General features: G+C 34.9%; 1 protein-coding gene across 1 annotated transcript; it reads right to left on the minus strand.

Annotated features, from left to right (window-relative positions):
- Positions 1 to 683: 683 nt before the first annotated feature.
- On the minus strand, positions 684 to 23,723 carry LOC145574718 (putative phospholipid-transporting ATPase 8). The gene is made up of 20 exons (XM_081632565.1): positions 23,248 to 23,723; positions 22,845 to 22,941; positions 18,386 to 18,483; positions 17,936 to 18,091; positions 17,402 to 17,479; positions 16,880 to 17,014; positions 16,568 to 16,648; positions 16,367 to 16,438; positions 16,176 to 16,265; positions 14,992 to 15,399; positions 7,261 to 8,606; positions 6,369 to 6,479; positions 5,991 to 6,267; positions 5,675 to 5,763; positions 5,442 to 5,550; positions 5,138 to 5,368; positions 4,906 to 5,031; positions 1,712 to 1,810; positions 1,425 to 1,616; positions 684 to 1,343 (listed from the first exon to the last, which is right to left on the minus strand). The coding sequence occupies exons 1-20, from the start codon at positions 23,314 to 23,316 to the stop codon at positions 810 to 812; spliced, it is 4,398 nt and encodes a 1,465-aa protein (XP_081488691.1). The 5' UTR covers positions 23,317 to 23,723; the 3' UTR covers positions 684 to 809.
- Positions 23,724 to 25,777: the final 2,054 nt, after the last annotated feature.

The raw sequence follows: 25,777 nt of genomic DNA on the forward strand, positions 1-25,777 counted from the left end.
TAAAAAGACATGCAATAAGTAGGAAAATTCTTCATTATAATAGGAATATTTGGAAATTTCTTAATGAAAAATACTAAAAGAACAAAATAAGCAAATAAAATAATAATAATTATAAAGATAAGATACTTATAAAAGATTTGCAATAATATTATGATAGTAATATTATACTTAAATTCTCAAAGAAGTTTTGGCAAAAGGGGAACGAAGGAGTGGTTTGGAGGGAAAATAACAGCACCAGAAATTGACACGTGTCATTCCTGGTGTCTGTTTTAGTATTTGTTAAAGTGAAAGATAACTCAATAATTAGTAAAAAAAAAAGAAAGACAACTCAATTAGAGGTCTAAAGGAAACTGCTCATTTTGAATTGAGTTAGTGCTTCTACGTACCTTGGACTTGAACTGCTGGTTTTATCTTGGAAAAAATCATCAATTGTGTTAGTGATATGGTTTAAGGTAAAATCTCTATTTTAATTAGCAATTTTACTTTGAACCAATATTTTTTTTAAAGAGGCATAGTTAGGTAAATGACATCTTCAAGCATATTCTATGAAAGTAATTTAGGGTTATTTATAGAGCTTGTATAAGAAACAAAACAAGGGCCAGATCTCTACTATAGGCAAGGGGTTTGCAACCCTGATTAGCTTCACCTGAAGTCCTGAACCATGACAGAATAAAATCTCAGCATCCAAATTGAGGCCTTCAAAGCTCCAAGTCATGGTATAAATAAAAAAAAAAAAAAAAAAAATGTATGTATTCGAAATAAAATACTAACTACATGCGTCAATCAGGTTACATCCTTTGATCCTAATGTTATGTTCCGTTACTTACATCACCCCCTGTACCTCTATTCCGATCAAGCTGAACGACATCATGTGGCATCGGCCAAAACCGCAATTGGATAGCTCTAAAGGCGAAATAAGGGAGAAGAGTGGAGAAGACAACAAAAACGATAATTATCCAATATAAAGGACTGGGAGCGCAGACCTCTACTAAAATCAGATAAGCCGATTTTGAAAAGGTAGGAGGAAGAGTACCATATATGAGCAGGAAAATGTACCACAAGGCGATACTACCCCATATGACGAAATGCTGTATCCAAGTAAAGTAGTTGATGGACAGTGCCATTTGACAATTGACAGTCCAGACTACACAACTGTACATTGTAGCTGCCAACACTGAAAAATCAACCACACGGCCATCACTCCGAAATGCATGGTGCTTCAGAGAACTAGTGGTCAAAAAGAAGATAATCATTGAGCTACAGAGACCATTGAACATCCACCCAAGTATACGTGGCCAACTGTAAAGGATGTTCTCAATGCCCTCAGCATATAAGTCAGGATTCTGCAAAAGTCAATTGAAAATTTAGGGTAATGGGAAACTCCAATTTATGTTGCTTATTGAAGGATGTTTAATGTTTACTACCTTTAAGCAAAGCCGCGCTGAAACATCTTGATCAAATACACCAAGTGCAATCACCGGAAGTGAAGTGAAAAAGACATTATAGGTCGACAAGTACCAATCATTATACGCAGGTTGAGCAGAGAAAGAAGAATGTGTTTCGAACCAAAAAAGAGTTAGCCCAAATGTAATGTTCTTATAGAAGAAGTAGCATATCTGCATTCCAAAAAAAACAAATTAGTCTATGAACACCTATAGAGGATATCCACAAAATAACCATTTTAGTTATTTTAGGCTTGATGAGTCAATACCATCGTTGATATACGCCTGTAACACCAGTGACCATGCAGAAGCAATAAGCGCTCAAGAAAACGAAATTGAGCAATGTTGACATCACTTGACATAGCGGCCTGCACAAATCATTGAGTGAATCATAATCTAGGTAATGTAGTTGCTGCATTTCTGTAATAATAGCAATGTAGCAAATGCAGATAAAATTTAAAAATAAAAAAAGAAGGAAGATATAATAAACTGGGAATTGTATTAGTTAGATTTCAAGAGGTAAGAGGAGATCAAACTCTTCTTTACTCGAAAAATATAAAAATAATGCACGTAGATGAGGTAACAAGCGAGCTTCCATGAGCCCCTTGAGCTTCTTCTGGTTAAATCAGAAGAAACCAATGTGGTGGCATTCTGGCTCTGAAATGACTATTGAGATGGTACTTTTAAAAAATAGGATGGTTTCTAACAGCTTTGAGATTGCACCCAAATATGGTATATGATTGAAGGAAATACAATGATTTATTGAAGCAACGATGAAAACGAGTATAAGAGCTTCATCGCTTGAAGATGGGTTGTTTTGAAGAACCATACTTGTTTTTCATTAAGGTTAGGCCACTTGGAAATGAAGTTTGGCTTCAAGAGCTTTTCAATGATAGATCATGGCCAAATGACAAAATGGAAGAGATTTACATGCTTTAAAATAATTTGTCAGGGCTGTCCAAGAATTGACCGAACTGCTAGGGTCAAGCAACCTCCTGCAACATTTGTTTTCCAGCTTCTCCATTACTGGACTGACCAACTTAATAGGTAAACTGACCCAGTCAGATAACTTATGCTGATGGCATGCAATGTAGATTTTCTTCACTTTTACTATAATTAATCTTAGCTCTTAACATATATCTTGTATGTCTAAATTAGAAGTTAACTAGGGTATCTTTATGTTATGTAGCCACACCAATAATACGGATCGATTGTCCTGTAGGATACAGAGTATGATGCAAAAAGGCTTGTTAGCTTTAGAGCCGAGTTTTTCTTCCTCGCCTTTGGGTGCTTTGAACCTTTGGGTTCTTAGTGGATTAATGATGATTTCATTAGTTCTTGGTGGATATTAATGATTAATCTACGCTTGGAGCTTGACGACAGATTACTTCTTTGTGGATTAATAATGATTTGATTGTGTTAATATTTTAAATTTTGATTATTTTTCTTAGTAAAAGTTTTGTTTGCTTCAAAATCTGAATTAATTGTCCGTAAAGATTAGAGATCATGAGGAGCATGAAGCACACTTTGCCTGCGTGACCATATCATCTTCCCTAGTATAGAAACACTCGTACTCAATGAAGGGTGATTTCAACGATAGAAAAACCTATAGGTTCAGACGTAAGTGAGACTAGCCTCATGAACAGAAACTGGCTGGGTGGCACTGCTAGGTGTACACCCTTAACACACAAGTTGCTAATCTTTCCTCTAGTCTGCTTCATGTGTATAGAAACACAGATTTCTAAAATTCAATTACCTTTTGCTAATAAAAAAGATACTCTCAAGGTCAAGGTCAATCAATAAGGTTCCAAAGCTTGCATTTATAAGATAAATAAAATAAAATAAAAGGTTCCTAAGCTTGGATCATTTAAGATTTAAATTAACAAGGGGTTAAACTGTAATTGCTCCATTCACCAACACATAGGTTTTCATAAGACATAAGCTTCACTCACCAATTATCAAGAAGAAAACGCAAACAAATTAATAAAGGAAAAAACTAACAAATATAAATAAATAAATTGCAAGAATAATTTTCGCATGCTACCAAACAAAACTTGAGATACAAGTCAAATAAATTCATTTAAATGAAACAAAATTCAGAATCAGATGAAATATAACATTAGGTTCACTTAACCAATCAAAACCTATTCACAAATGAAAACAAATAAACTCTTCCAAGGCATAAGCATGTAGATATCCCAACCCATTATATCATGCACTTGTACATAAATAATAAAAAATGAGCAACCCCCTTATACACTCCACTATATATCAATACATTAAACATTATTAAGATTGCAAATAATTTATCTCCAAGAATGATGGAAAATTTCACTTACACTTTGTTTAGATAGCAAATAAGGATGGAAAGGGAGGGGGAGGTGAACTCCATTTTCCCTCCAAATCTCTCCAATTTTAGAGGGATTATGCTTATTAAAGAGAGAGGGAAAATGGATCCCTCCCTTCCTTGAATTCTTTACCCAAAAAAGAGAGTTTGTCACCCTCCCTTCCTTCCCTTCTTTTCCTTCCATTTTCTTCTATCCAAACAAAGTGTTAATTATGTTGCCGACCAAGATAACAAAAGTACCACATATTTAACGATGTAATTAGAATTGATTCTCCTTTATATTTTAGGCACACATGACATGCATCCACCTCAAATTCCTACAGAAACTAAGAGTTTATTTGGTTGGACCTTTTGGAATGGGTTGGAAGGAATTAAAATGCATTCTATCCATTTTAATGTTTGGCTAGGCATTTTAGGTATGGAATCTAACAGGTTTCTAATTCTATCCCATCCCGCTAGAATCTCATACCCACTTATTGAAATGAAAAACCATTCTAACATATAAACCAATCAACTTCAAATTAGTATCCCTAATATGAGATTTCGAACCAATCCATCCAAACTCAACGAATCAAACGGCCCCTAGGTAGCAGCATGACCTGCATCAATTTCTAATTATCGCTGCTGGTTTTTTCACTAGTTCTAGTCTTCTAGAAAAACAAAAGGCTATAGAGCCATCCCACGAAAAAGATGCATCTACTACTCGTTGATAAATAGCAGCATTAATGTACACCCAAAACTTCAGTCCTTCATAGCCACTTTTCAATCTAAAAGCACTCTTCTCTCTTGGGATCTAGCATATTTAGTTACTGTCCATACATTGTAAACTATTTTAGTGCCAACAACCATGAAAACAAAGACACCAGATGCTACATTTTAGACGCATATTTCCCACCTATATATACTTTTAAAGGGAAGAGAAAAATATGTGTCCATGAACCCATATGATAATGTATAGATCCAAACGCAGATTCTCCCGTATCACTGTTCCCATCAAAGTGTTGTTTCAGATTAATGATTGACCTCCCTATAAGCTAACAACGGACATCTACAGGGGATGTTAATACATCATTTCTCCAGGCTTATTATCAGTAAGTATTAGCAGGAAATCATTACCTGCATTCCTTCCACACCACTGATACCAACTCCAATATTAGCCTCTTGAATCATGCCAACATCATTTGCCCCATCACCGATTGCCAATGTTGTTTTACCTGTTCGTATTTTGACCAATCTTGTCACCTGTATATTTTCTACATCTTTATCAGATTATTTGGGGTCAATAGCTCTTGCAATATTTGCAACTGACTGTAAAGAGAAATTAAGTTTCTTCAAGAAAGAATCTTACAAGAGCTTTCTGTTTGGGTGAAGAACGACAGCATATAACTGAATCACAGCCAGTTGCAACATCTAGAAAAGATATTTCTAGATTTTTGTCTAGAGCGTAAGCTAGAGATTTCCCATCAATTATCAATCCAAATTCAGTGCGAGTGTCTTTTGCATCTCTATTTTGTGACTTGGCAATCCTAATTTGAGACTTGGCATCACCCAATTGCTTCCTTACACTATCCAGGGAAGCCTGTAATGAGTAAAAATTATAAGCAACTAACAAGAAAAAGTTATAATAAATTTTATACACTATACCAATTGACCTTTGCAATGGCTTCCTTGTCACCACGTCTTTCCAATGAAATTATTTCCGGTGAATCCAGCGAGATCACAATTTGCTTCATACCTTGCCTTAATAGGCTACATGCATAACTGCAATGGTTTGATTTTGAAGCATAAATATACTACACACATAATTAGACTAATCGAATAGTCTTTTAAAACATATCATAAGGAAACACGTAAGAAAATTTGTTAGAATACAATGTCACCATACCCAATATTAATTGCTGTTTCCATCTTATCACCGGTTAGGACCCATATACTGATGCCTGCCTGGGCAAGTTTCTCAATGCATTCAGGCACCTGTTGCACAAGTAAAAAAAGAGGTCAATAGTTTTTAAACACAGGAGAAATTATACTTCAAATCTTAGCTCTCCTTCACTGGAATTATAGCAGTAGGCATTACAATAGTTTTTTAATGAAATTGAAAAAAAAAAAAAAAAAAAAAAAAAAAAAAAAAAAGGCTGATTGGCGATGCCAGCTAAAACGTCAAGAAGAGGGGGAATCTACAGAATGGTTGGATCATATACCCCCTTTTGCAGTTTATCCTCAAGAGCTGTAGCGCCAAGTAGAATCAACTGCTTTTCAATCTTATCAGCAGCTGCGTCAACCAATGCATCACGGTCAGCACTTACAGAAGTTTTGGCATTCTGAAACTCCTCCTCCCACTTTGCAAACTCTTCTTCCTTAAGCTTGCGATATGAAACTACCAAGGTTCTTAAACCTGCCTCAGCATATTTCTTGATATGAGCCTTAACCTCAGCTTCAAATTGCCGCCCTTCTTCAGATAGTCTCTCAAGCATTACACTACAAATACAGACAATTAAATAAAAAAGAAACCTCTAGAATAAAACTTATATACTCATAATAAATCAGAAAGAAAAAAGAAAAAAAAGTTCTGTCCCAACCTGTCTGCCCCTTTGCACAGAAGGAGAAGCGTTTTTTCTTCATTTCGGACAATTACAGACATTCTTTTGCGTGAGCTACTGAATTCTAGAACATGAAGAAGTTCATACACCCTGGAAATAGAAAAAGTCCTTAAGAATAAAGACAAATAGCATATCTTCCTTCACAGAATCTGAAAACAACTTGAATTTCTAACTACAAAAAAATTCATTTCACAGAACAGAAAAAGTACTGTAAGCAAGACCAATATTGAAATATAGGACGAGTGTATTCTGAAATGGAATCCATTGATCAAAATAGATTATCACCCCCAAGCTAAATTGGCCTTAAAATTGAATTCAACAAAGCAATGTAATAGTCAAACCTAGTGTTCTGCATTCCACATTAGCAAAGGAAGAACTTAGGATCAATAATTTTATTTTGTTTACTGAACCAAAAAATATAAACAAAGGATGAATGTTTCTATTTTTGTTACAATCACTATTTCCACATAAAACATGCTGCATATATTTAATGGTTATTATAATAGGTTGATATTGTGAAAATATATTTCATGATGAGTTTCACTAGACCTCACATGACTGTATTTTTCCTTCAAGTATAAATCACAATATGTGGTTAAAGAGGAATGTGTGAATAGTGTCATAATTGCAAACCTTGCAATTTTAAAAAACAGAGCAAGTATTCTAACTTCTTAACTCTCAGATTCAGTGAATCAAGTATATGTATGGTGAGCAATTATAATAATCTGATTCACCATATTGCTTCAAAGCTGATAGGACATGGTTCACATATTTGCCTTAACAAGAATGAGCTCATTCTCCATATATTTGTACGTAAACAATGTAACTCTGGAAAGTATTTGGATGCCAACCAAGGAATATAGAAGCTCACCTATCTATCATTTGTCCAGTCTCATGGTCCAACTCATGCAAAAATATGCTCGTCTGTGTCCTTCTGAAAAACTCAAAACCAAGTTCCTTTGCAGATATGACAAGCGCTGCTTCGTCAGGTGACTCAGCCTCATAGGAAATTTGACCTGTTTCCTCATGGACATCAGGAATGGCTGTATGGCAGATTGCCAACACTCTAAAAAATTTCTGTATCATATCTGAATGAGGTTCTTTGACCCACCTTCCATTCATGAGGCGTTCATCATTAATATTAAAAGCTTTGGCTGGCTTATCAGAGGTATTGTGGACACTTCCTGCACCCAGTGCCCCAGGGGGAATTAGTTGCCCTTGTCTCTTGGCTAGAGCAGCCTCTACTTCAGTCATCCCTTGTCCGTATGATATACCAGCTATGGAACATTTGACAAATTCCATAGAGTTACATGTTAATGTACCGGTCTTATCAGATAATATAGTATGTACTTGACCAAGCTCTTCATTCAAATTTGAAGTACGTGCATGAGCAGGCCTATCAGTTTCCTCACAATACATATGCTGATCCTGATTTATGAAAATACACTGTAGGACCTTCACAATCTCAATGGATATGTACAATGAGATGGGAACCAAGTATCCATAGAGCATGAGGTCAGTTAGCAAATGTAGAAAGGCAGCTAAAGCTGCTCTTTTCGGGTCAAAGAGGACAGTAACCTTATCTGGTCGAAGATACCACCTTCTCAACTTTCCATCATATATATCCTTTTTAGTTGTAATACCAAAGAAAACAGACCCAGTAAAAGATATCACAATAACAAAACTGAAAAGAATATAGATGACTTTATCCAATCGTTTTTCAATCCCACTTCTCTTTGATGGTGGATTGATAGCATTCTGCATTACTTTTGTGTCATGTCCAGTGAAAACCACCACACCATAAATATGATCAGTATTCCAGAGTTTAGAGTCTCTCAGAAGAAGTTGTTGCAGAGAAAGAGGATACTGCTTTCCATTATAGTATAAGGTTCCAACAAAAGAGTACAGATTTTCATTGGGATCTTCACACTTGGTTAGTGCCTTAAATTGACACAAGGAGCTTTCATCTTGCAAGCAGGATGTGACTTCCAAAGCATGCTTCAACTTCAGATTTGTTTCTCCATCAAGATTTGAGGTCTCTACATAGCAGATCCCATCCTCATAATTTGAAGAGAGGAAGAGCAAATCAGCTGGAAAATGTTCATCCTTATAAACTTTAACAACATCACCAACCCTAAGTTCTTTCCACTTAGATTTAACAAAGATTTGATTGCTACCATCAAATAACTCAACCTGCCGATTATTCGCCTCTATGTCCTGCAAAAATTGAAATAATTTAAATTGATTAACCGGACAAGATTAATATAAAGGGAAAAGTATGAAACATCAAGAGAGCTTTAATGATTTATATGCAGTATGGATCACAGATTTCACTGGCATGATATTTCCTCAGTACACTCATTTTAGAAAAATAATATCTTGGAGAAAAAGACAAAATAAATTTAAATTAAAAAAATAGTATAAAGGATCTAAATGAGCCAAGGCAAGCACTAAACAATAAGAAGATGATAACATCAAATTTTAGCAACAAATTCACATTCATGCATTTTCTTTGAGTATTGAATATTTGGAAAAATTGAAAAGAATAATCCCACCTTTAACACATCTTCTCAAAACAATACCACCTTTGCGTATTCCAGAAATAGTCCCACCTTAACACCTCCATATTCTTAAAACAAGCTTTTTTACCTTCAACCTGTTTTACAAGTTAATTTTTTTTAGTCTTTTTTTTGCACCTCACCCCCATCATCCAACCACCATGACCACCCATCACCACTGAACTGACTACCTTCCCACCATCACCACCAAACTGACCAACTGAGATGCAACCCTAGCCCCGGCTCGCCACCAGAGCCACGCTTTTGCCAAATCCCACAACTCTCCTAAACATCAAGCTCGGAGGTTTGAATCGAAAACCTCGGTCCCGCCCATCACCATTAAATTCGTTTCGGTCAAGCTCCGAGGTTTCCTCTTTGTTGTCTTTCCATGGATCGTTGCTCTGTTTTTCGAGCATTTCAACGATGGAATTTGACAATTTTCGATGATTCCCTCCAATTTCAATTTTCAGGGAAGGGGCTGCAATGTCCAATCCCCACCCCAAATCCCCTCTTAACCTCTAAATTGAAACCCATTTGAATCAGAAACCTCGTTCAGGTGTGGTGTCTGGGCAACAGCGAAGGGAATCAGACCTTCCGGCCTAAAACTCGATCAACGGCGCCGGCTGCGCGGCAGAGTTTCTCAGCGGCAGAGGAAGTGGAAGGGGGAACGGGAAGGGGGAATCAGTGAAGAGGATGTGGAAGGGGGAAAGAAAGGGAATCAAGGAGGGTGGATGGGTCCGGCGAGGGAGGGGCTTCGACAGCGCAAGGAAGAAGAAGCTAAGGATTTGTTTTTTTTGTGTATTTCTTTGTTTTTTTAAAAAAATAACAAAAACCAATTAACAGACGACACGTGGCAAAAGACCTTCTAAACAGGTTACCAATTTCACTAACAGGTAAAAGGACCATTTTGAGAATATGTGGTACAAAGGTGGGATTATTTCTGGAATACGAAAAGGTGAGATTATTTTGAGAAGATGTACCAAAGGTGGGATTATTCTTTTCAATTTTTCCTATTCTAATTTACATTTACACAACAATTAAGCTTCAACAAAGAATTTAACTATCTCTGTGAGGAGAGATACATTTGATAAAATAAGCCTCCTAAAGTATAATTTAACATTACAAATTTCTCAACACATAACTAGTTGAAATGAAAACTAAATCTAAGAGGATCACGTTATTCACGTAGTATGAAATCTTACCCCACGTCTGTAATCGAATCGTATAATGCTTATTTAAAAACAATACATCCTCTAGAAACACCCTCCTTTATATCCTTGATCTAGCTTAAAAAATATTGTGCTTGACAGACATACATTATACTCAACATCTTTTCATACTTGAAAGAAAAGCTCAGAATTCCCTCAAAGAAACCACTGAGATATCACATTGAAATTAATGACCCAAAGTTGCATGAGATATGCCCATAGCCTTATGTATAAAAAGGCTCAAGGCGCAATCCGGTGATGAAGGTCCTGCTGCGCCTAGGCTTGCCTTGGGCAAACTTCAGTGTGCCTCTTTGAAGAGGCCCACTATAAAACATTCAATAAAACTTCTTATGTGTGCCTCTTTGAATGTGACTTGCCTAGAGAAAGAAAGGCACTCTACCCTAATCGCCAAACACCTCAGCACAAGGCGTGCCTTCCCACAGCCTCATCCTCATCTTTTTACAACTGACCACAATAGCAATATCTACTTTTCAATTTTTTATTACATCTACCCAAGCCATGATGATGTCCGACTAATGAAGACCTTAAGATATTATACTATACAAGAATGTAACCAAAATTGCACAAGACAAGCCGATGGCATTGAATTAAAAGATCGACCAACTTTGTAGCCTAAGTAATTGTAAGGAACAAAATTAAATCTACATAGATGAAGTTGAATAAAAGGGGACTTGGGTTTTAGAACCAAAACTAAAATATGTTCCAAGATGGGAAAAAAAAAAAAAAAAAAAAGACACCAAATTATCTCATGTGTGTAGAATGTAGACACCATACAATCCAAATAAACAATTTGTACATGATCTTCAATGAAATATAAAGTTACACCCGAAAGATGAGATTAGGGCAGAGGGCCAGGGAGACCATTTAGGTAAGATCTTTGTGAAATGAGAGCAACTAATAAGACCATACAATCAGTTTATGCAGAATTGTTCCTATCAAAATTTGTATAATGTAGACACCATACAATCCAAATAAATAATTTATACGATCAGTTTATGCAGAATTGTTCCTATCATTGGTTTAATATTGGCACATAGACTGATATTTTGGTGTAAATGTGTATGTACACTGCTCACCTTAGCCCATTAGAAAGGTTATTAATACCTATACGGCCATTGGAAGATCATGAAGATAGAGACCTTTTCCAATATGAAAAATGTAAACTAAAGATGGTGGTATTCCTATTGGCATCACATATGTTTGACAAACTTCAAACTTGTTTTACCAATAGTATTTTCAAAAAAAAAAAAAAGAAGGCCTTCCAAATAAGGCAGACAATAACTGTCATCATTGACACAGATATGTAAGCTGCTAATCTGAATGTGTGAAGCACTCAAGTGTGCTGATGGTGATTCTATATTCTGAATCTCAGAAATGTATCTTTTCCCATAGCTGCATTCTCAATTGCAATATTTTAATGTACCTTTTGGCAATCCTAGGTTTGACACAGATTTCTTTCCTAAACAATCTTATTATGTCAGTATCCAATACTGATACACAAGTAAATACAGCCCATGGTAGAGTTAGCAGAGATAGCTCTACAACATGAAAGCCAGTGATTGGTTTTCTTAATTTACAACAGGTCCTAGGATCCAAGTAAGATACATTTGGGGGTGTTTGGGATAAACATTGTAAATGAAACGGAAAGGATTCAAATAAGTAAGGGAAAGGGTAATGATAAACATTACCTTTACTATATGTTTGGTATCCTAAAGGAATGGAAACAATTTGAGATTGTGATTAAGGAAACGTATTTTGTTTCCACTGGTTTGTCAAGGGTAACAAATTGGGGGATTTTGTTACCCTTCGGAAACGGTATTTGTTACTTTTAACCCATACCAAAAACTAGAAATGGAAACACTTAATTGAATCCGATTCCTACATCTAAAATTACTATACCAAACGCCCCCTTAGTGACTTTTGAAGTTCCGAGTGAAGTTTCTTTTCAAGGATTTGACCACTTTGTTCAAATTAATTTAATTTAATTGAATTGGATACTGCAATTTTCCCTCCTCTTTATCATTCAAGGATTTTCAGCTTGCAACTACAATTAAGCAACCTAATTGTAGACACTATGCCAACAACATATAAGCTCAACTTAGACCTCACAGTTAAGAAATTCTTACACACTAAAGCTGTATGAAGAGAATGTAGAACACTAAAATGATCATTTTATATAGTTTGGTAGTCACTAGACACATATTAGTAATTTGAAATTTAAATATACTCTCTCTTTGGTTGTCATGATACAAAGAGGCAGAAGAGAAGAAGGAAATTCACCCCTTGATCCAAAGTTCACAATCACTTCCACCCTTCTCATATATAAAACAAACTTTTCAAGACCAAATCAAGAAAATCGAAGCCCAGATTCAAGAATTTGTGTTAAAGAACAGGATAAATATTTTCTTCATTAAGTTGGTGGTGGGTTTCAAGAAACTATTCATGCAATGCCAGGAAATAGTCATATTAATTTAATTTAACCAACTGATTATCAACTGGCCTTTGAACTAGAAGCTTTGCAAATTTTGAGGGAAAACCAGAACCTACTTAACATTTTAATCATAGCTACCTTCCAAGGAATATTTATAAAAATAATTAGTAATCCACCAAATTTTCACATTACTCTTCATGGAAGAGTATTTTCTGCAGGAAAGATAACTGACATGTAAGGCTCTAGAATCAAGTTAAAATGAATTTGTTAACTGGGGAGCATAAGTTAATTGTCACTCACTCACGTTCTAATTCAGGGCTTTTCCTCATCGATGGTGGTAATAAACCCAAAAGATCGCACAGAAATTATGAGAGAAAATTCGCAGAAATTTTGAAGCTGGGGAAGAACATAAATCAGAGGGATGTCAGTGAGCTGTGGTGGGTTGGATGTTGCCCGCCTAACATTCTCATCCCCTCACAGAACCACCCCCACAAAAGGAAAAAAAAAATAGAAGCTTCTTAAGTGGCCTAATAAAATGACATTATTTACAAACAGTTATACCATAAAAAATAACTTAACATACACAATCATCTAAACTCAGAAATCGTACTCCAAAAAATAGAAAAAAAAGTATTTATAAACCTACAACAAAGATGTCTTCAAAAAACATCATAAGGAATCCATGACTCAACAAATGCATATTCATCCACTTGTACAGTTGTACCTGTTTCAATATCACATTCATCCTCCAATCCTCTTACCAGTTTAGAAATCGCCCCTCCTCTGCCACATCAACCATGGCGGGTATGTTTTTCTTCTCCACCCCACCCCACCTCACCACCCATTGAACCCAGACCCTCGCCGGAATATGGTGGTCTCCTATTTGACCCACCTGACTAACGCCGGCATTGCCTTTTAATGATAAAGCGAATATTTCATTGAATCACTGCTATTTAATATTGAAGCCTAATGTAGAGATGTAAGAATTCCTTCAGGATTCTGGTTGTTGATTTAAAAAGAAAAAGAGTGGGATGGAAATAGTTGAATAATATAATTAATTTCAGAATGTAAAAAGGACAGTTTTGAAGAAATAGGAGCCCTGTAAGCAGTTACATGCAACACCGTGCCTATATCGATAATAATTCCATCTCCAGCTTTAGCAATGAATTATATGATTAACTCGATTGTATGCAGTGACATCTAGGCCCTTCAACAGGCTAGTTTAGATTAACAAACAAGGATAGCCATTTCAGAAAGAGATACCCGTTTACAACATCACTAACCAAACAACTTACTACGAAACTCCGAACAACAAAAATCCAGCCCAAAATTTCAGAATTCACTACATAACCACAAACCCACCATTTCCATAATTTAAAATGCCGCACTTTAGGAACCAAATAACAAAAAGTATTACCTTGGTCGTAATTCCAAACCTTAAATCTTTAACCTTATGCAATCTACTTATTGGCAGAGGGACATAAAGAATGGTAGTATAGTGAACAAACCAATGCATTGCCCTGTTCAGAAGAACAAGAAATATATAAAATTGAGCTGAAATTTTATGTACACATCTTGACCGGAAGAATTGCCCTCAACACAATTAAGTTGAAGGAACAAGCCAAGAGCAGGACAACCAATACCACGCATTACAGACTTATTATGCTTTGTACATAGGGCTTAAAGTTCAAATCTACCCAAATTTTGCAATAAAAGGGTACAACATGAGCAACACTTTCTAGATAACCACAAGATTCTAGTCTACTTATATTGAGTATTTGGTTGGGTGTAATATATTAGAATTCTGATCTTTCTACTTTACATTCTTCCCATTTTCCTTAGTTTGGTTTGTGAAGGGATGGAAATCAGTTTCCCCAAAGGTGGAAAATAACTCGCTCAAAAAATAAAAATCATACTCCTTCTGTAAAGAAGGGAAAGCCACATATTCCCCTTTCCTCATTACTTCCTCAATTCTCTCCTCCCATCCATCCTAACAACTTTTCTTGTAAGAAATCAAACAAAGAAACTCAAGGTTGTTCCTTTTCCATGGAAAATTATTTGATCTTAAATGTTTTCCATCAACCCAAACCCAGCCTAATTTCAAATCCAAAATTCGTAAATGTAAACAAGGATTTAATCTTAAATATTCTTTGCTCCAAGAAAAATGAATCTCTTGTCTACTTAATCACGAATTCGTAAATGCAAACCAGGATTCATTCTTATCGCAACACATAAAGTATGTATTCCACAAACATTATAATCCCTACAAAGCTTACAATCCGAGAAAATCAGCAATTGCAAAAACTATGAGAACCAGCAAAAACCATATGCAAGACTACAAATCCATAAACATCAATTCAAAGGTCAAATTAAAGAGAATGTACCTGCTTTTTTCGCCTCCAATCTTCGACAGCCTCCTTCGCCATAGTAGCTCCAACAACAACAGCCAAAGGGAAAGCAATACTAACAGCAGCATAAGGTGCCAAAGGACTAAAAGATACACAAGCAACAATAAGAAAATACAAATTCGCAACTCGACGAAATTGCTCAAACAATGATTTGGGTATGAAATTAACAGCAGTATATTTAGTAGTAGATACATAATTCCCCCTATAATTTAGCTGAATTGCTTCTGGGTTATCTGGATCATTACAATGCACCACTCTTGCATAACCCCTTTGCCCAATTTGTGAATGTTCTTCATTAAAACTTGGTTTTATACACCCAAATGAATACAATTTGCTAAGTAATACATCCCTTTTTCTGCTCCTGCCTTCCATTTTTGCTACAACCTTCCAAATCGTCAAAAAAGTAATATAATCGGAACCAAAACAAAACAACAATTTCTTTTAGCAGATCAACTAACATACCCACATAATTATTGAAGCTTCTAACATAGTAGTCGACTACAGACGACTTCTGTACCACAAAAGGATCTCATAAATTAACCAAAGTACAAAACTCCTTTTTTTTTATATTCTTTATCTTTTTTGGCTTTTAATAGTGTCCAAAAAAATTTACATTAAATATTTGAAGCAAAAATAAAAAATAAATAAACAAATAAATAAAAAATAAAAAAAAAGGTAAAGAAAAACAATATATTTAAGCTACAAGCAAGAATAAGAATAATCATTTGTACAATATACACTTATTGTTCTAACAAGAAAGAGGATTAAATGTCATCACTAATAAACTTTTATACCAATATGTCATCACATGGTAACTTTTATACCAATATGTCGCCGGTAACTAACTTTTATACCAATCTGTCACAATTTGGAACTTTTATACCAATTTGTCGCCGATAATGACTTTTATACCTGTCACAAGGGTGCTAATTTTTATACCAATTTGGCTAATTGTAGACGTGGTATATTAATGTCAGAACACTAATTGTTACCCACGCCTACAGATGTATTTATGATAATAACAAAGATAAACTGTAGCTCAGTGGTCTCTTCAAGCGATATATGAAGATACATTAGGCACGTAAACATGTAAAGCATGAATTAAAGACCATAAAACCACACATAATTTTCAAAAAACAGCATGTGAAAAAGAAGTAGACCTTCTCTGGTGGGAGATCAATTCCCAAATTTCCACGAGAGAGGATAATGCCATCAGCTTCTTGTAGAATCTCATCAAAATGGGTCAATCCCTATACAAAGATAGATAGAAATGCACATATTAAGCTGATCAACTGAGAGAACACAGAATTTCAAATATAAAAAATAATAAAAGAGATACTTCATGTCTTACTTCAATATTTTCAATCTTTGCAAAAATTTGAGTCTGCTGTAGATCACAATGATTAGAAAGGAACTCCCGAGCCTACATAGCAAGTAACAATAGCATATATTGGACTAGTCGTGAAGTCACTCTAAAATAAAATATCAAAGACACTTGTTTTCAAGAAATGAATTGCCAAAATCCTGAAGTCTGAACTAGAAGTGTCTTTACCTCACGGATATCTTCAGCATGGCGGGTATATGACAAAGTGAGGAAATCGATATTATTCCGAGCACCCCATGTTTTTATCACCTGAGGCAATTGTTCAATGAGAATATGTAGTAGAAGATATATTATGAAACGAAATGCATAAGGACTAGAGAAACAAGTTCATTTTTATTATGCCTATTACAGTTGAAGACAAACAACATGCAGCTTGATTTAAGATTGAATTAAACATTCATTTTAGATTTTCGGTTCCTAAGCAGCCTTCTCTACTGACAAAAACAAAAACTTTGCACTGAATGAAAAAGCAAGAATTACTACCACTTTATCCTTTTCGGTCAGGGTTGGTCGATCTATATGAATTTGGGAGACATGCAAAGTGTACAGAGGCCCAGACAATGTAGCTGAATTCTTGATAAGGCAGACCACATCTTCTCCTTTCAATTCAGACACCTGCAGTGCAGATACAGAACCCATTATCTCCACTTGATGCTATTCCCAATTTTAAAACAATTTTCAACGGCCAAGTAACCAATACACATTTCAAACTTTAGGTAACAGAAGATTGAATAGGCAGCACCAATCAAAGACATCGGATTTATGTTCTTGATTGGCTTTTACTTCCTAGTTGCATCAAGTATTCAACACTAAAACAAGGCTAGAATTAATATCTTTCCTTGAAAATTCATACAAAATCAGCTCATTTTCAAATTACTAGAGATTCGGTAAATGTTGCACGCTGTAATGGAAATTCCCTTACAATACATGGCATATATAATTAAAGAAACCAATGTAATACCATAACAAGAATTTTTTTCATTTTATATTTTATTGACTGACCTCAAGCCAAACAGAAGTAGTCTCACTTCCAGTGAATAGATACTGTCCTATAAAAATTGTATCACCAGACTTCACGGCCTGCAAGATGTAGGTCGATATTTAGCACAGCAACATAGAAAAAGAATAAGTTAATTATCCAGCTAAATATTTCATATGCTTGAAAATTTGCAAAAACAAAATAGACAATTTGGTCATTAAAACAGGGCTGTACAAAAACTTCTTTTGCTCAAAGTACAGATATACCACTACAAATACATGCCCTATACATCCAGAAATTGACTTAGTCATAGTACCAATTAGTTCTCCGGTAAATTCTACAAAATTATAACAATATAGGAGTACTAAATATAAAATGTTACTTCAATAACCAAAAGATTGCCCAATGATAAGGTATTTCAAGAAAAGGTAAGAGCTACATTTTTTTCCTGATGTGGAGGCTGAAGCTCCATAACGCTGCTGGGTCATTAAACGCAAAGTTCATATGCAGAAAATGTATCTCAGTTCGATTTGAAAATTTTAAACAGTATTTTTTACCTTGGATAGTCCATGAAAGTTGATGGGTAACAGATTTGAGTTGGCCTCTTTAGTCTGATCTGGTGTTAGAACAACAAATGACTCTGCTTCAAGAGAAATTGGACGCTCTGTCTTATTGACAACTTGCAACTCAGGGCCAACAGTATCCAGCATGACCTGCAGGAAAAAAATCATACAGGCTTGATTATTAATATACAAAGGCAACTACAAATAAAAACTATGAAAACATCAAGTTTATAATCTTAAACAAACAATCATAGACAATATTAATGTATTCTATATCACTTTTAGTGGCCTTTAAATTAGTCATATACACATGAAAGTATGTAAAACAATAGATGGTATGTTATGCATGCGAGTTGTGACACAATAAATTTATTATAAACTAGGTACACAAAAAATTAATTGGGAAAGCATAAGATAAAAATAAATCAAATAACATATTCTTACAGCACAAAGTTTCTTAGTATTCTTAATTGTCATCTTAAAAGTGTCCAAAGTTTCTTGGTGAAATTCAGCATCTCCCCATGAAAAATCAAACCGTGCCACTACCACCAAAAAATTATAGAGGTTATCATGTAATTTAAAAATTATAGTAGAAGAAAACAATAATAAAACCTAGTTCAATACTTCTTTTACTCGGACTCGAACACCCATGTAGTACACAACCATCTGAGCCATGTCTCAATGTCAAAGTGTGTTACCATGTTCGACACAGGTACGTATCAAGTGTCCAACTCGGCATTTGGAAAAAACTTATGTGAACCTGGTTCATACGTGACAATTGACATTATGCTCAACATGGTAACCCTAACTTTAACATAGTGACTTTTATTGTGAATTAGATCATAGAATGATACATGAGAAATAAGAGCAACTCCAATGGTTGTAGTTAGGGACTTGCTTGCAACTTCTGAAAGTCTCTAACTATTAGCTTGACCATTGGAGCTAAAAACTACAATTAACTTGGTCAAAGCTAATTTGCTTGAGAAAAAAGTTTCTAAAATATTAGAGTTTAATATACTAATATAATCAACTTTTAAAGATAATTGAGAAAGTTATGATCATTTAAATAGCAAGCCATTGGCTATCCATTGGGACACAAAATAGCTACACAAAAAATTAGCTTAAAATCCTCTGTGGCATAACAAGCTTATTTGAAAATTAGCTTGCCATTGGAGATGCTCTAAGAAGAAAAGATATTTCACTTGGTTTTGGCGGGAAATTCTGCTAATTGGCAAAGTTGTTAATTGTTGTTATTTTCATTTTTGTCTTTTTGTGCTTAGTATTATTACAGCCGGATGAGAGAGAATCTTTCTGCTAGAGGTCATGCTTTATTAATGCACCTTAGGTTGTAATTGTGGTTTTATGCAATGAATTACAACTTCTCTTTCTAATCTCCTTCTCTCTCTATTCTCTTATCTCCCTTTGGTTTCTTCTTCTTATTCTATCATCTTATGGAAACCAGGAGCTGCATGGTTTTTAACCTTTTACCTTATCATAGAACTTTTAATAAAAGTCACTATGTTTTTTTTATAGTGACTTTTATTAAAACTTTTGTCAAAAAAAAAAAAAACATAATGACATTTATTAAAAACTTATGTGCACCTGATTCACAATAATATTATTCTAAACTTGAGGTCCACATGTGTCCTCCGACATTACATTGAATTGACTCTAATTTTAATTTAGTAACTATCATTATTCCTCATCAGTATATTAAAACACTCATGATAAAATATATTAATCTCTTATGACCTTTATTATAACACAATGTTTTTATTTTGACATAATAAGTTTTAATTTAACATAGAGATTTGTTATTTATGTAACGACCTTTCTTTTTAAGTAGCAACAATTAAACATAATGATTGTAATATTAGTGGTCCATAATAAATTATTGTGAATCGGGTCTATATAAGAATTTATCCAGCTATTTTGTGAAAAATTAACATATTTTGAATTTAGTGAAATGTCTAAGTGTGATACTCATGTCGAGAGTACAAACAACAGACTCCCTCTATCCCAAAATAATTTAAAGTGACACACATCATATCACTAATATATAAAGCCGGTCTCGCAGTGAGGCCACAAGAAATCGACATTTGGCATTCCAGTTTTTCGCCAAGTGTCGAGCCACGTAGACGATAAATATGTATTATTGTGATATGTAGGATGCTAAATAATACTTCTAATAATAGTTCATATATACACAATTAATTATAACTTTTTATAAATATCTCATAACTCAGTACTATTTCCATCATAAAATTCGTTTTAAAAAGTTCTTTCAATGAGATCCATTTTTAATATATTTTAATAAAAAATAGAAAATCAATAAAAATAAGTTTTCATAAGAAAAATACTTTAATAATAACATAGATATCTATTGACAAATAAAACTACAAAAAGTGCAACATTATAAAAAAAAAAGCGATATGATATCGAATACAATACTCTACATTATCAAAAGGGGTTATATGATCGTATTTCACATTCAAGCTAAAAAGTTTAGCAATATCCGGACATCTTCCGGGCACAAAACTAGTGTCAATATATTAGGTTTGGCCTTAAATGTCTATCTATAATTAAAAATTTGTAAACAAAAATAGGAAAATTAGAAACTAATAATCCCACCTTTGCTTTTTCTGCTCAAAACAATCCCACTATTTCGAATTTCCAAAATAATCCCAACTTTGACCCTCATCTGCTCAAAATGAGTCTTTAACCTATAACTTGTTTAACAGGTTATTTTTTATTTTTTACTTTTTTTTTTAATTTTTTTCAATCTCTCATCTCCCACCTTAGCTACACCATAACCACCACCAGCCTTCCATAAGCACCACCACATCACAACCTAAACCCACCACCTTCTTTCTCTCTCCTAACCTCAACCACTAGCACCACTAACCACCACAACGGGCTCAACCCCACCACCACTAACCAAGACCACCACTAACCACTAAGGCATTAACCACTAACCGCCGATACCCCAGCCGAAACCCCCTGATCTCTCCCTTACCAAAGCCGCCAACAGCTCAGAACCCCTTGGCCTTCCCCCTCTCACCCTTACCCTCACCTGAACCCACCCAAACCCGCACCCAAAAATCGAAACCCAAACCAAATCGAGGCTCGCTGGCGAAATTTGACCATCTTCACGAAATTCGACCACTGCAACAACGAGGGTGGTGATGCGGTGCAACCGGAAAAGGGAGGTGTGGAAAGGGGAGGTGGTGGCTGGTGTAGTGGTGGGGAGATGGGAAGGGAATTTTTTTTTTTTAAATTAAAAAAATTAAAATTGGACTAATCAGAAGGTGACATGTGGCAAGTCATCTTCTAAAACAAGTTACCAATTTCATAAACCGATAAAAGGCCTATTTCAAGAAGATGGAGGTTAAAGGTGGGATTATTCTGTGAATTCGAAAAAGTGGGATTGTTTTGAGCAGAAAAGGCAAAAATGGGATTATTAGTTTCCAATTTTTCAAAAAAATAAAAATATAATTGGTTTATAATGCATTACTATAAAAACTATGAAGCATGATCAAAGGTAATATATGAATCACAAAGTTTCATATGTGGCTGGCCGCACCGTACGGCCAGCCACAATATAATTTTTTTTTATATTATTTTTTTTTAATTCTTCTTCTCTCTCTTCTCTATCTCCTCTTTCTCTCTCCTCTTTTAATTTCTTCTTTTCCAATTAGCCACCTATATTACCCCCTTCATCTTGCAAAACAAACCGCCTGCAATTACAAAGGAATTTAATTTCCTCTTTCTCTCTCCTCTTTTAATTTCCTTTTTCTCTCTCCTCCTTTCTCCAAAAAAGGGCAACATACTTGCAAAACAAACCACCTGCAATTATAAAGGAAGAACGCATGTCCTCCACCAACCCGTCGTCGTACTCCGCCGTCGGAAAACAACTTAAAGGTTTTTAAGGACAAATTCGGCCATAAAAAAACTCTAGATGTAGAGTTTTCATGGTCGAATTTGGCCTTTTTAGCCATATTTGAAGTGAAATTCGAAGCCATTGTTAATTTTAATGGTATTTTTCGATTTAATTTTTTATTTTTAACAATTTGGTTGTGGGTTCGGTTGGACCTATGTTTGTTTGTGGGTTTGTTGTATGGTGGTGGTGGTGGCATGGCGTATTGGGGGTGGGGCTAGAGGCATTTTGGGGGTGGTGGTGGGTCAAGGGTTACTAGGTTGGAGGTTACTTAAGGGGTTACTAGATGGGTAGGTCGGGGGTTACTTAAGGGGTTACTAGATAGGTTACTTAAGTGGGGTTATTTGAAGGGGTTACTTGGAGGTTACTTGGAAGGTTATTTAAGTGAGATTACTTGAGGGGTTAATGAAGGGGTTACTTAAGTGGGGTTAGTTGAAGGGGTTACTAAGTCGGAGGGGTTACTAGAGGGGTTACTAAGTCGGAGGGGTTACTAAGTCGGAGTTACTTGAGGGGTTACTTGGTTCGGTCAGGGGTTACTAAGTCGGAGGGGTTACTAGAGGGGTTACTAGATGGGTTACTTGAGGGGTTACTTGGTCCGGTTAGGGGTTACTTCGTCAGAGGATACTTAGGGGTTACTTGGTGCGGTCAGGGGTTACTAGGTCATGTCAGGGGTTACTAGGTTGGTGGGGTTACTTTTGTCATTTGTTGATTTGGCACCCTGCCGCACCGAAAACGCACTGTATATGAATAATGTAAAAATAGTCCATGTCTATTACTCATGGGACGGAAAGAGTAGTTTCCAATATATTTCCTTTAATATTATTTTTTGTTTTTTTTTTTTTTTTGAAGGAATATATTTCCTTTACTAAATCACACTTAAAATGCGAAACAAGTTTCTTAAAAAAAAAAAAAAAAAAAAAAAAAACCCCGGAATAAGCAATAAATAATTTAATTAACTAATAATACCTGACATTCCAGCATTCAGGCAAGCGGAAATGATTTCCAAGGAACGCGAATTGGGTCCAAGAGTCCCAACAATTTTAGTCATTGCAGGAAAGAAACTCTGATTTTAAGTTTATCAAAAATCAATGTAAAATACCCATTAGTCAAATTTAATTATAAAATGCAACCAATGCTTACTATAAATAGAGAGTTGACCATTATGTCAATCATTCAATCAAACAAATGCAATTAACAGAGTAACACGACAAAAAAAATAATAACAAACCTCTGATGATCAAGTTGATCAAAATTAAATAAATAAAAATGAATACTTGGATAATGCAATTAACAGAGTAACACGACAAAAAAAAAAAAAAAAAAAAAAAAAAAAAAAAAAAAAAAAAAAGGAGAAAATAGATCAACTTACAGGCTTGGAAGGTTCAAGGATTGAAGCCATCCTAATGGGTTCTTCGAGTAACAATGGACCTGAATGCATCTTTTAATTTTGTATAAGTTCCTGATTTGATGCTTATGATTTAGGATTAGCAGAAATTGGTGATGTAAAGTTGATTAAAATAAAAAGCTTGTTCTTTTTTATTGATTTGGCAAAGATGGATTGGTTGTGAATCCAAGGAAATTGAAACAATGAGCAATAAAATATGAGTTGTAGTTGGTGGTTTTTGAGAGAGCAGGATGTATTGTTGTACTAAAATTCAGTGGGAGTCGAGAGTTTTTAAGGATAAGAAAGCTAATTGCTTTATTGTGTATTAAGAAGTGGTCCAAACGTGTTAACAGACATGGACCTAGAGCTCGATCCGATTTGAAAAAGTTAAGCCTAACCCGATTATGACTTAACCAATTCAAATTAGAGGTGTCAAAACTACATCCGATCCGACCTAAAAAGTTAGACGATTTAGATTTCGACCCATTTGACACAATAATTTAGCATGACTTAAGTTTGAAATTAGACATGACCCAACCTGACCTTACCGAATCTGATTTAAACATCCGAATTAAAACTTCTCACTAAAACCCAAAAAATGATAATATGAACACAATAATACTCCCTCGGTTTTTTTTATAAGTATTACACTTTGACGGACACATAATTTTAAACAATAACTCAAATAAGAAGTAAGTGGAGTAGTTGAATTATTAAATATTTGTAAATGAAAGATTATAGTGGTAATAGATTATTGAAAAGTAATGAATGTGAGAGGTTATAAATAATTATCCCGGAGTTTCATAACAGTCACTACGGTATGTCTTGAGGTTGCTATTGCACAAGTTTAATCAACCCAAATATTTTGCCTTATTCATCGAATGCAAGAAGAAAGGACGATAAAGTATGATTCAATATATAATAGGAGTTATGTGTATAAAAAATGTATAATTGGAGGGAAGATGAAAATTTTAGGCGCCATTAGCTCTGTAAAACAAAAAAGTTTGGCACATTATTCAATTTTATAATTTAATGTAATTTTTAGCAGTTTCATAAATTTAAAAAAAAAAGAAAAAAAAATTGTAAAGTAGTGATACTGTACGAGTGTACGTATGTCAATATTGGGTGAGGCTAATTTTTTTATTTTTTTCTAAATAGTTGTATTAGGATATTGACAAAAATAATTGAATAAATTATTTGGGAAAAATATAGTAAATCTTATTATAGAGGAAATAATAAAGATTTTATTATATCAAAATAATTTTTCAAACCTACATTTTTTAAGATTGTAAATATTCTTCATCATCAAATAATTATACAGAATCTGTTATGTTAATGTGTGCTCATGGACACACGTTAGAAAAATCGTTATTTTTAATATGAGTCTTATTTCATGAACATAGTTTTTAGGTGAAGTAAGCCATTTATCCTAACCCATATGAGTACTTGCAAGCCCAATTGATATCTACAACCCAACTTAAAATAAATAAATAAATAAAAACTCATATTTCAAGTTAACCTTCCCAATTAACACCTCCCCAACTTATGAGTGAAATTTATGTCACTCTTAGGGTAGTGTTTTCGCTTTGTTTTAGCTTATCTTTTTTGTTTTATAGTTGTTTTGTTCAAATAATATGTGAATTCATGTGTCGGTGTATTTTGAATGAAATCGCGTATGTGCTTGAATGCTTACCTTTGTTGCGCGTTCACACCACTGCCCATACCATATTGCTTCCCTTGGTGTTTGTGCTTAGGTATTTAAATTCCGGAATTGCAAGGAAGAAGTCAAGGAAGCACGAGAGAAGAATCGAAGATAGCAAAGTGAAAGGGCGTGTATGAATTGAGCAAAGGGGCGCACCAGCAACACAATAAACTGTCGTGGTGCGGCGGTGGCTGTTGCGACACGGTGCTAGCTGCCGTGACACGGTGAACGCTACCGTTGCGCGACGGTTGTCGCCATGACACGGCGGTGGTTGCCGTTTTACAGTGCCCTACTACCGTGGAGCAACAATATAATATCTCCCGTGTCGCGGCACAGTAAAATCTTGCGTGGGTGCGCAGCCTTGTGAGAAGGCGCGCATAAGAAGCAAATTTCAGAAATTGAGGCAAAATGTTTACGCGGGTGTAGACACCCATTTGTGTCTCCCTAAAACCAAACCCAGTGATGAATACTTTTCACGTCATTTGATTATCGAACGAGGTGAAAGTGTGAAAAGTCTAGTGATGAGGATGTTTTTATTAAAATGTCTCTTCTTTCTGTTTTAGAAAATATTTCTTTTCTTACTCTATTTATGAAAACGTGCAGTCCAGTTTAGTTTGGTCCATGATATGGGTCCAATAATAGTGTAGTTGGATGGGTTTGAAAAGACCTTTCCAACGATATATTATAAGCCCAATTCCGATGAATAATGAGGAAGTTATGGCCAAAATACTAAACTGGACTCAAACTGGATTTTACCTACGACCCAATGATCATGTGGAGGGTCCAAAGGTTTAATCATATTCCTAAACTAAT

Source organism: Chenopodium album, chromosome 13 (assembly GCF_948465745.1).
Source record: "Chenopodium album chromosome 13, dcCheAlbu1.1, whole genome shotgun sequence".
Taxonomy (NCBI): domain Eukaryota; kingdom Viridiplantae; phylum Streptophyta; class Magnoliopsida; order Caryophyllales; family Amaranthaceae; genus Chenopodium; species Chenopodium album.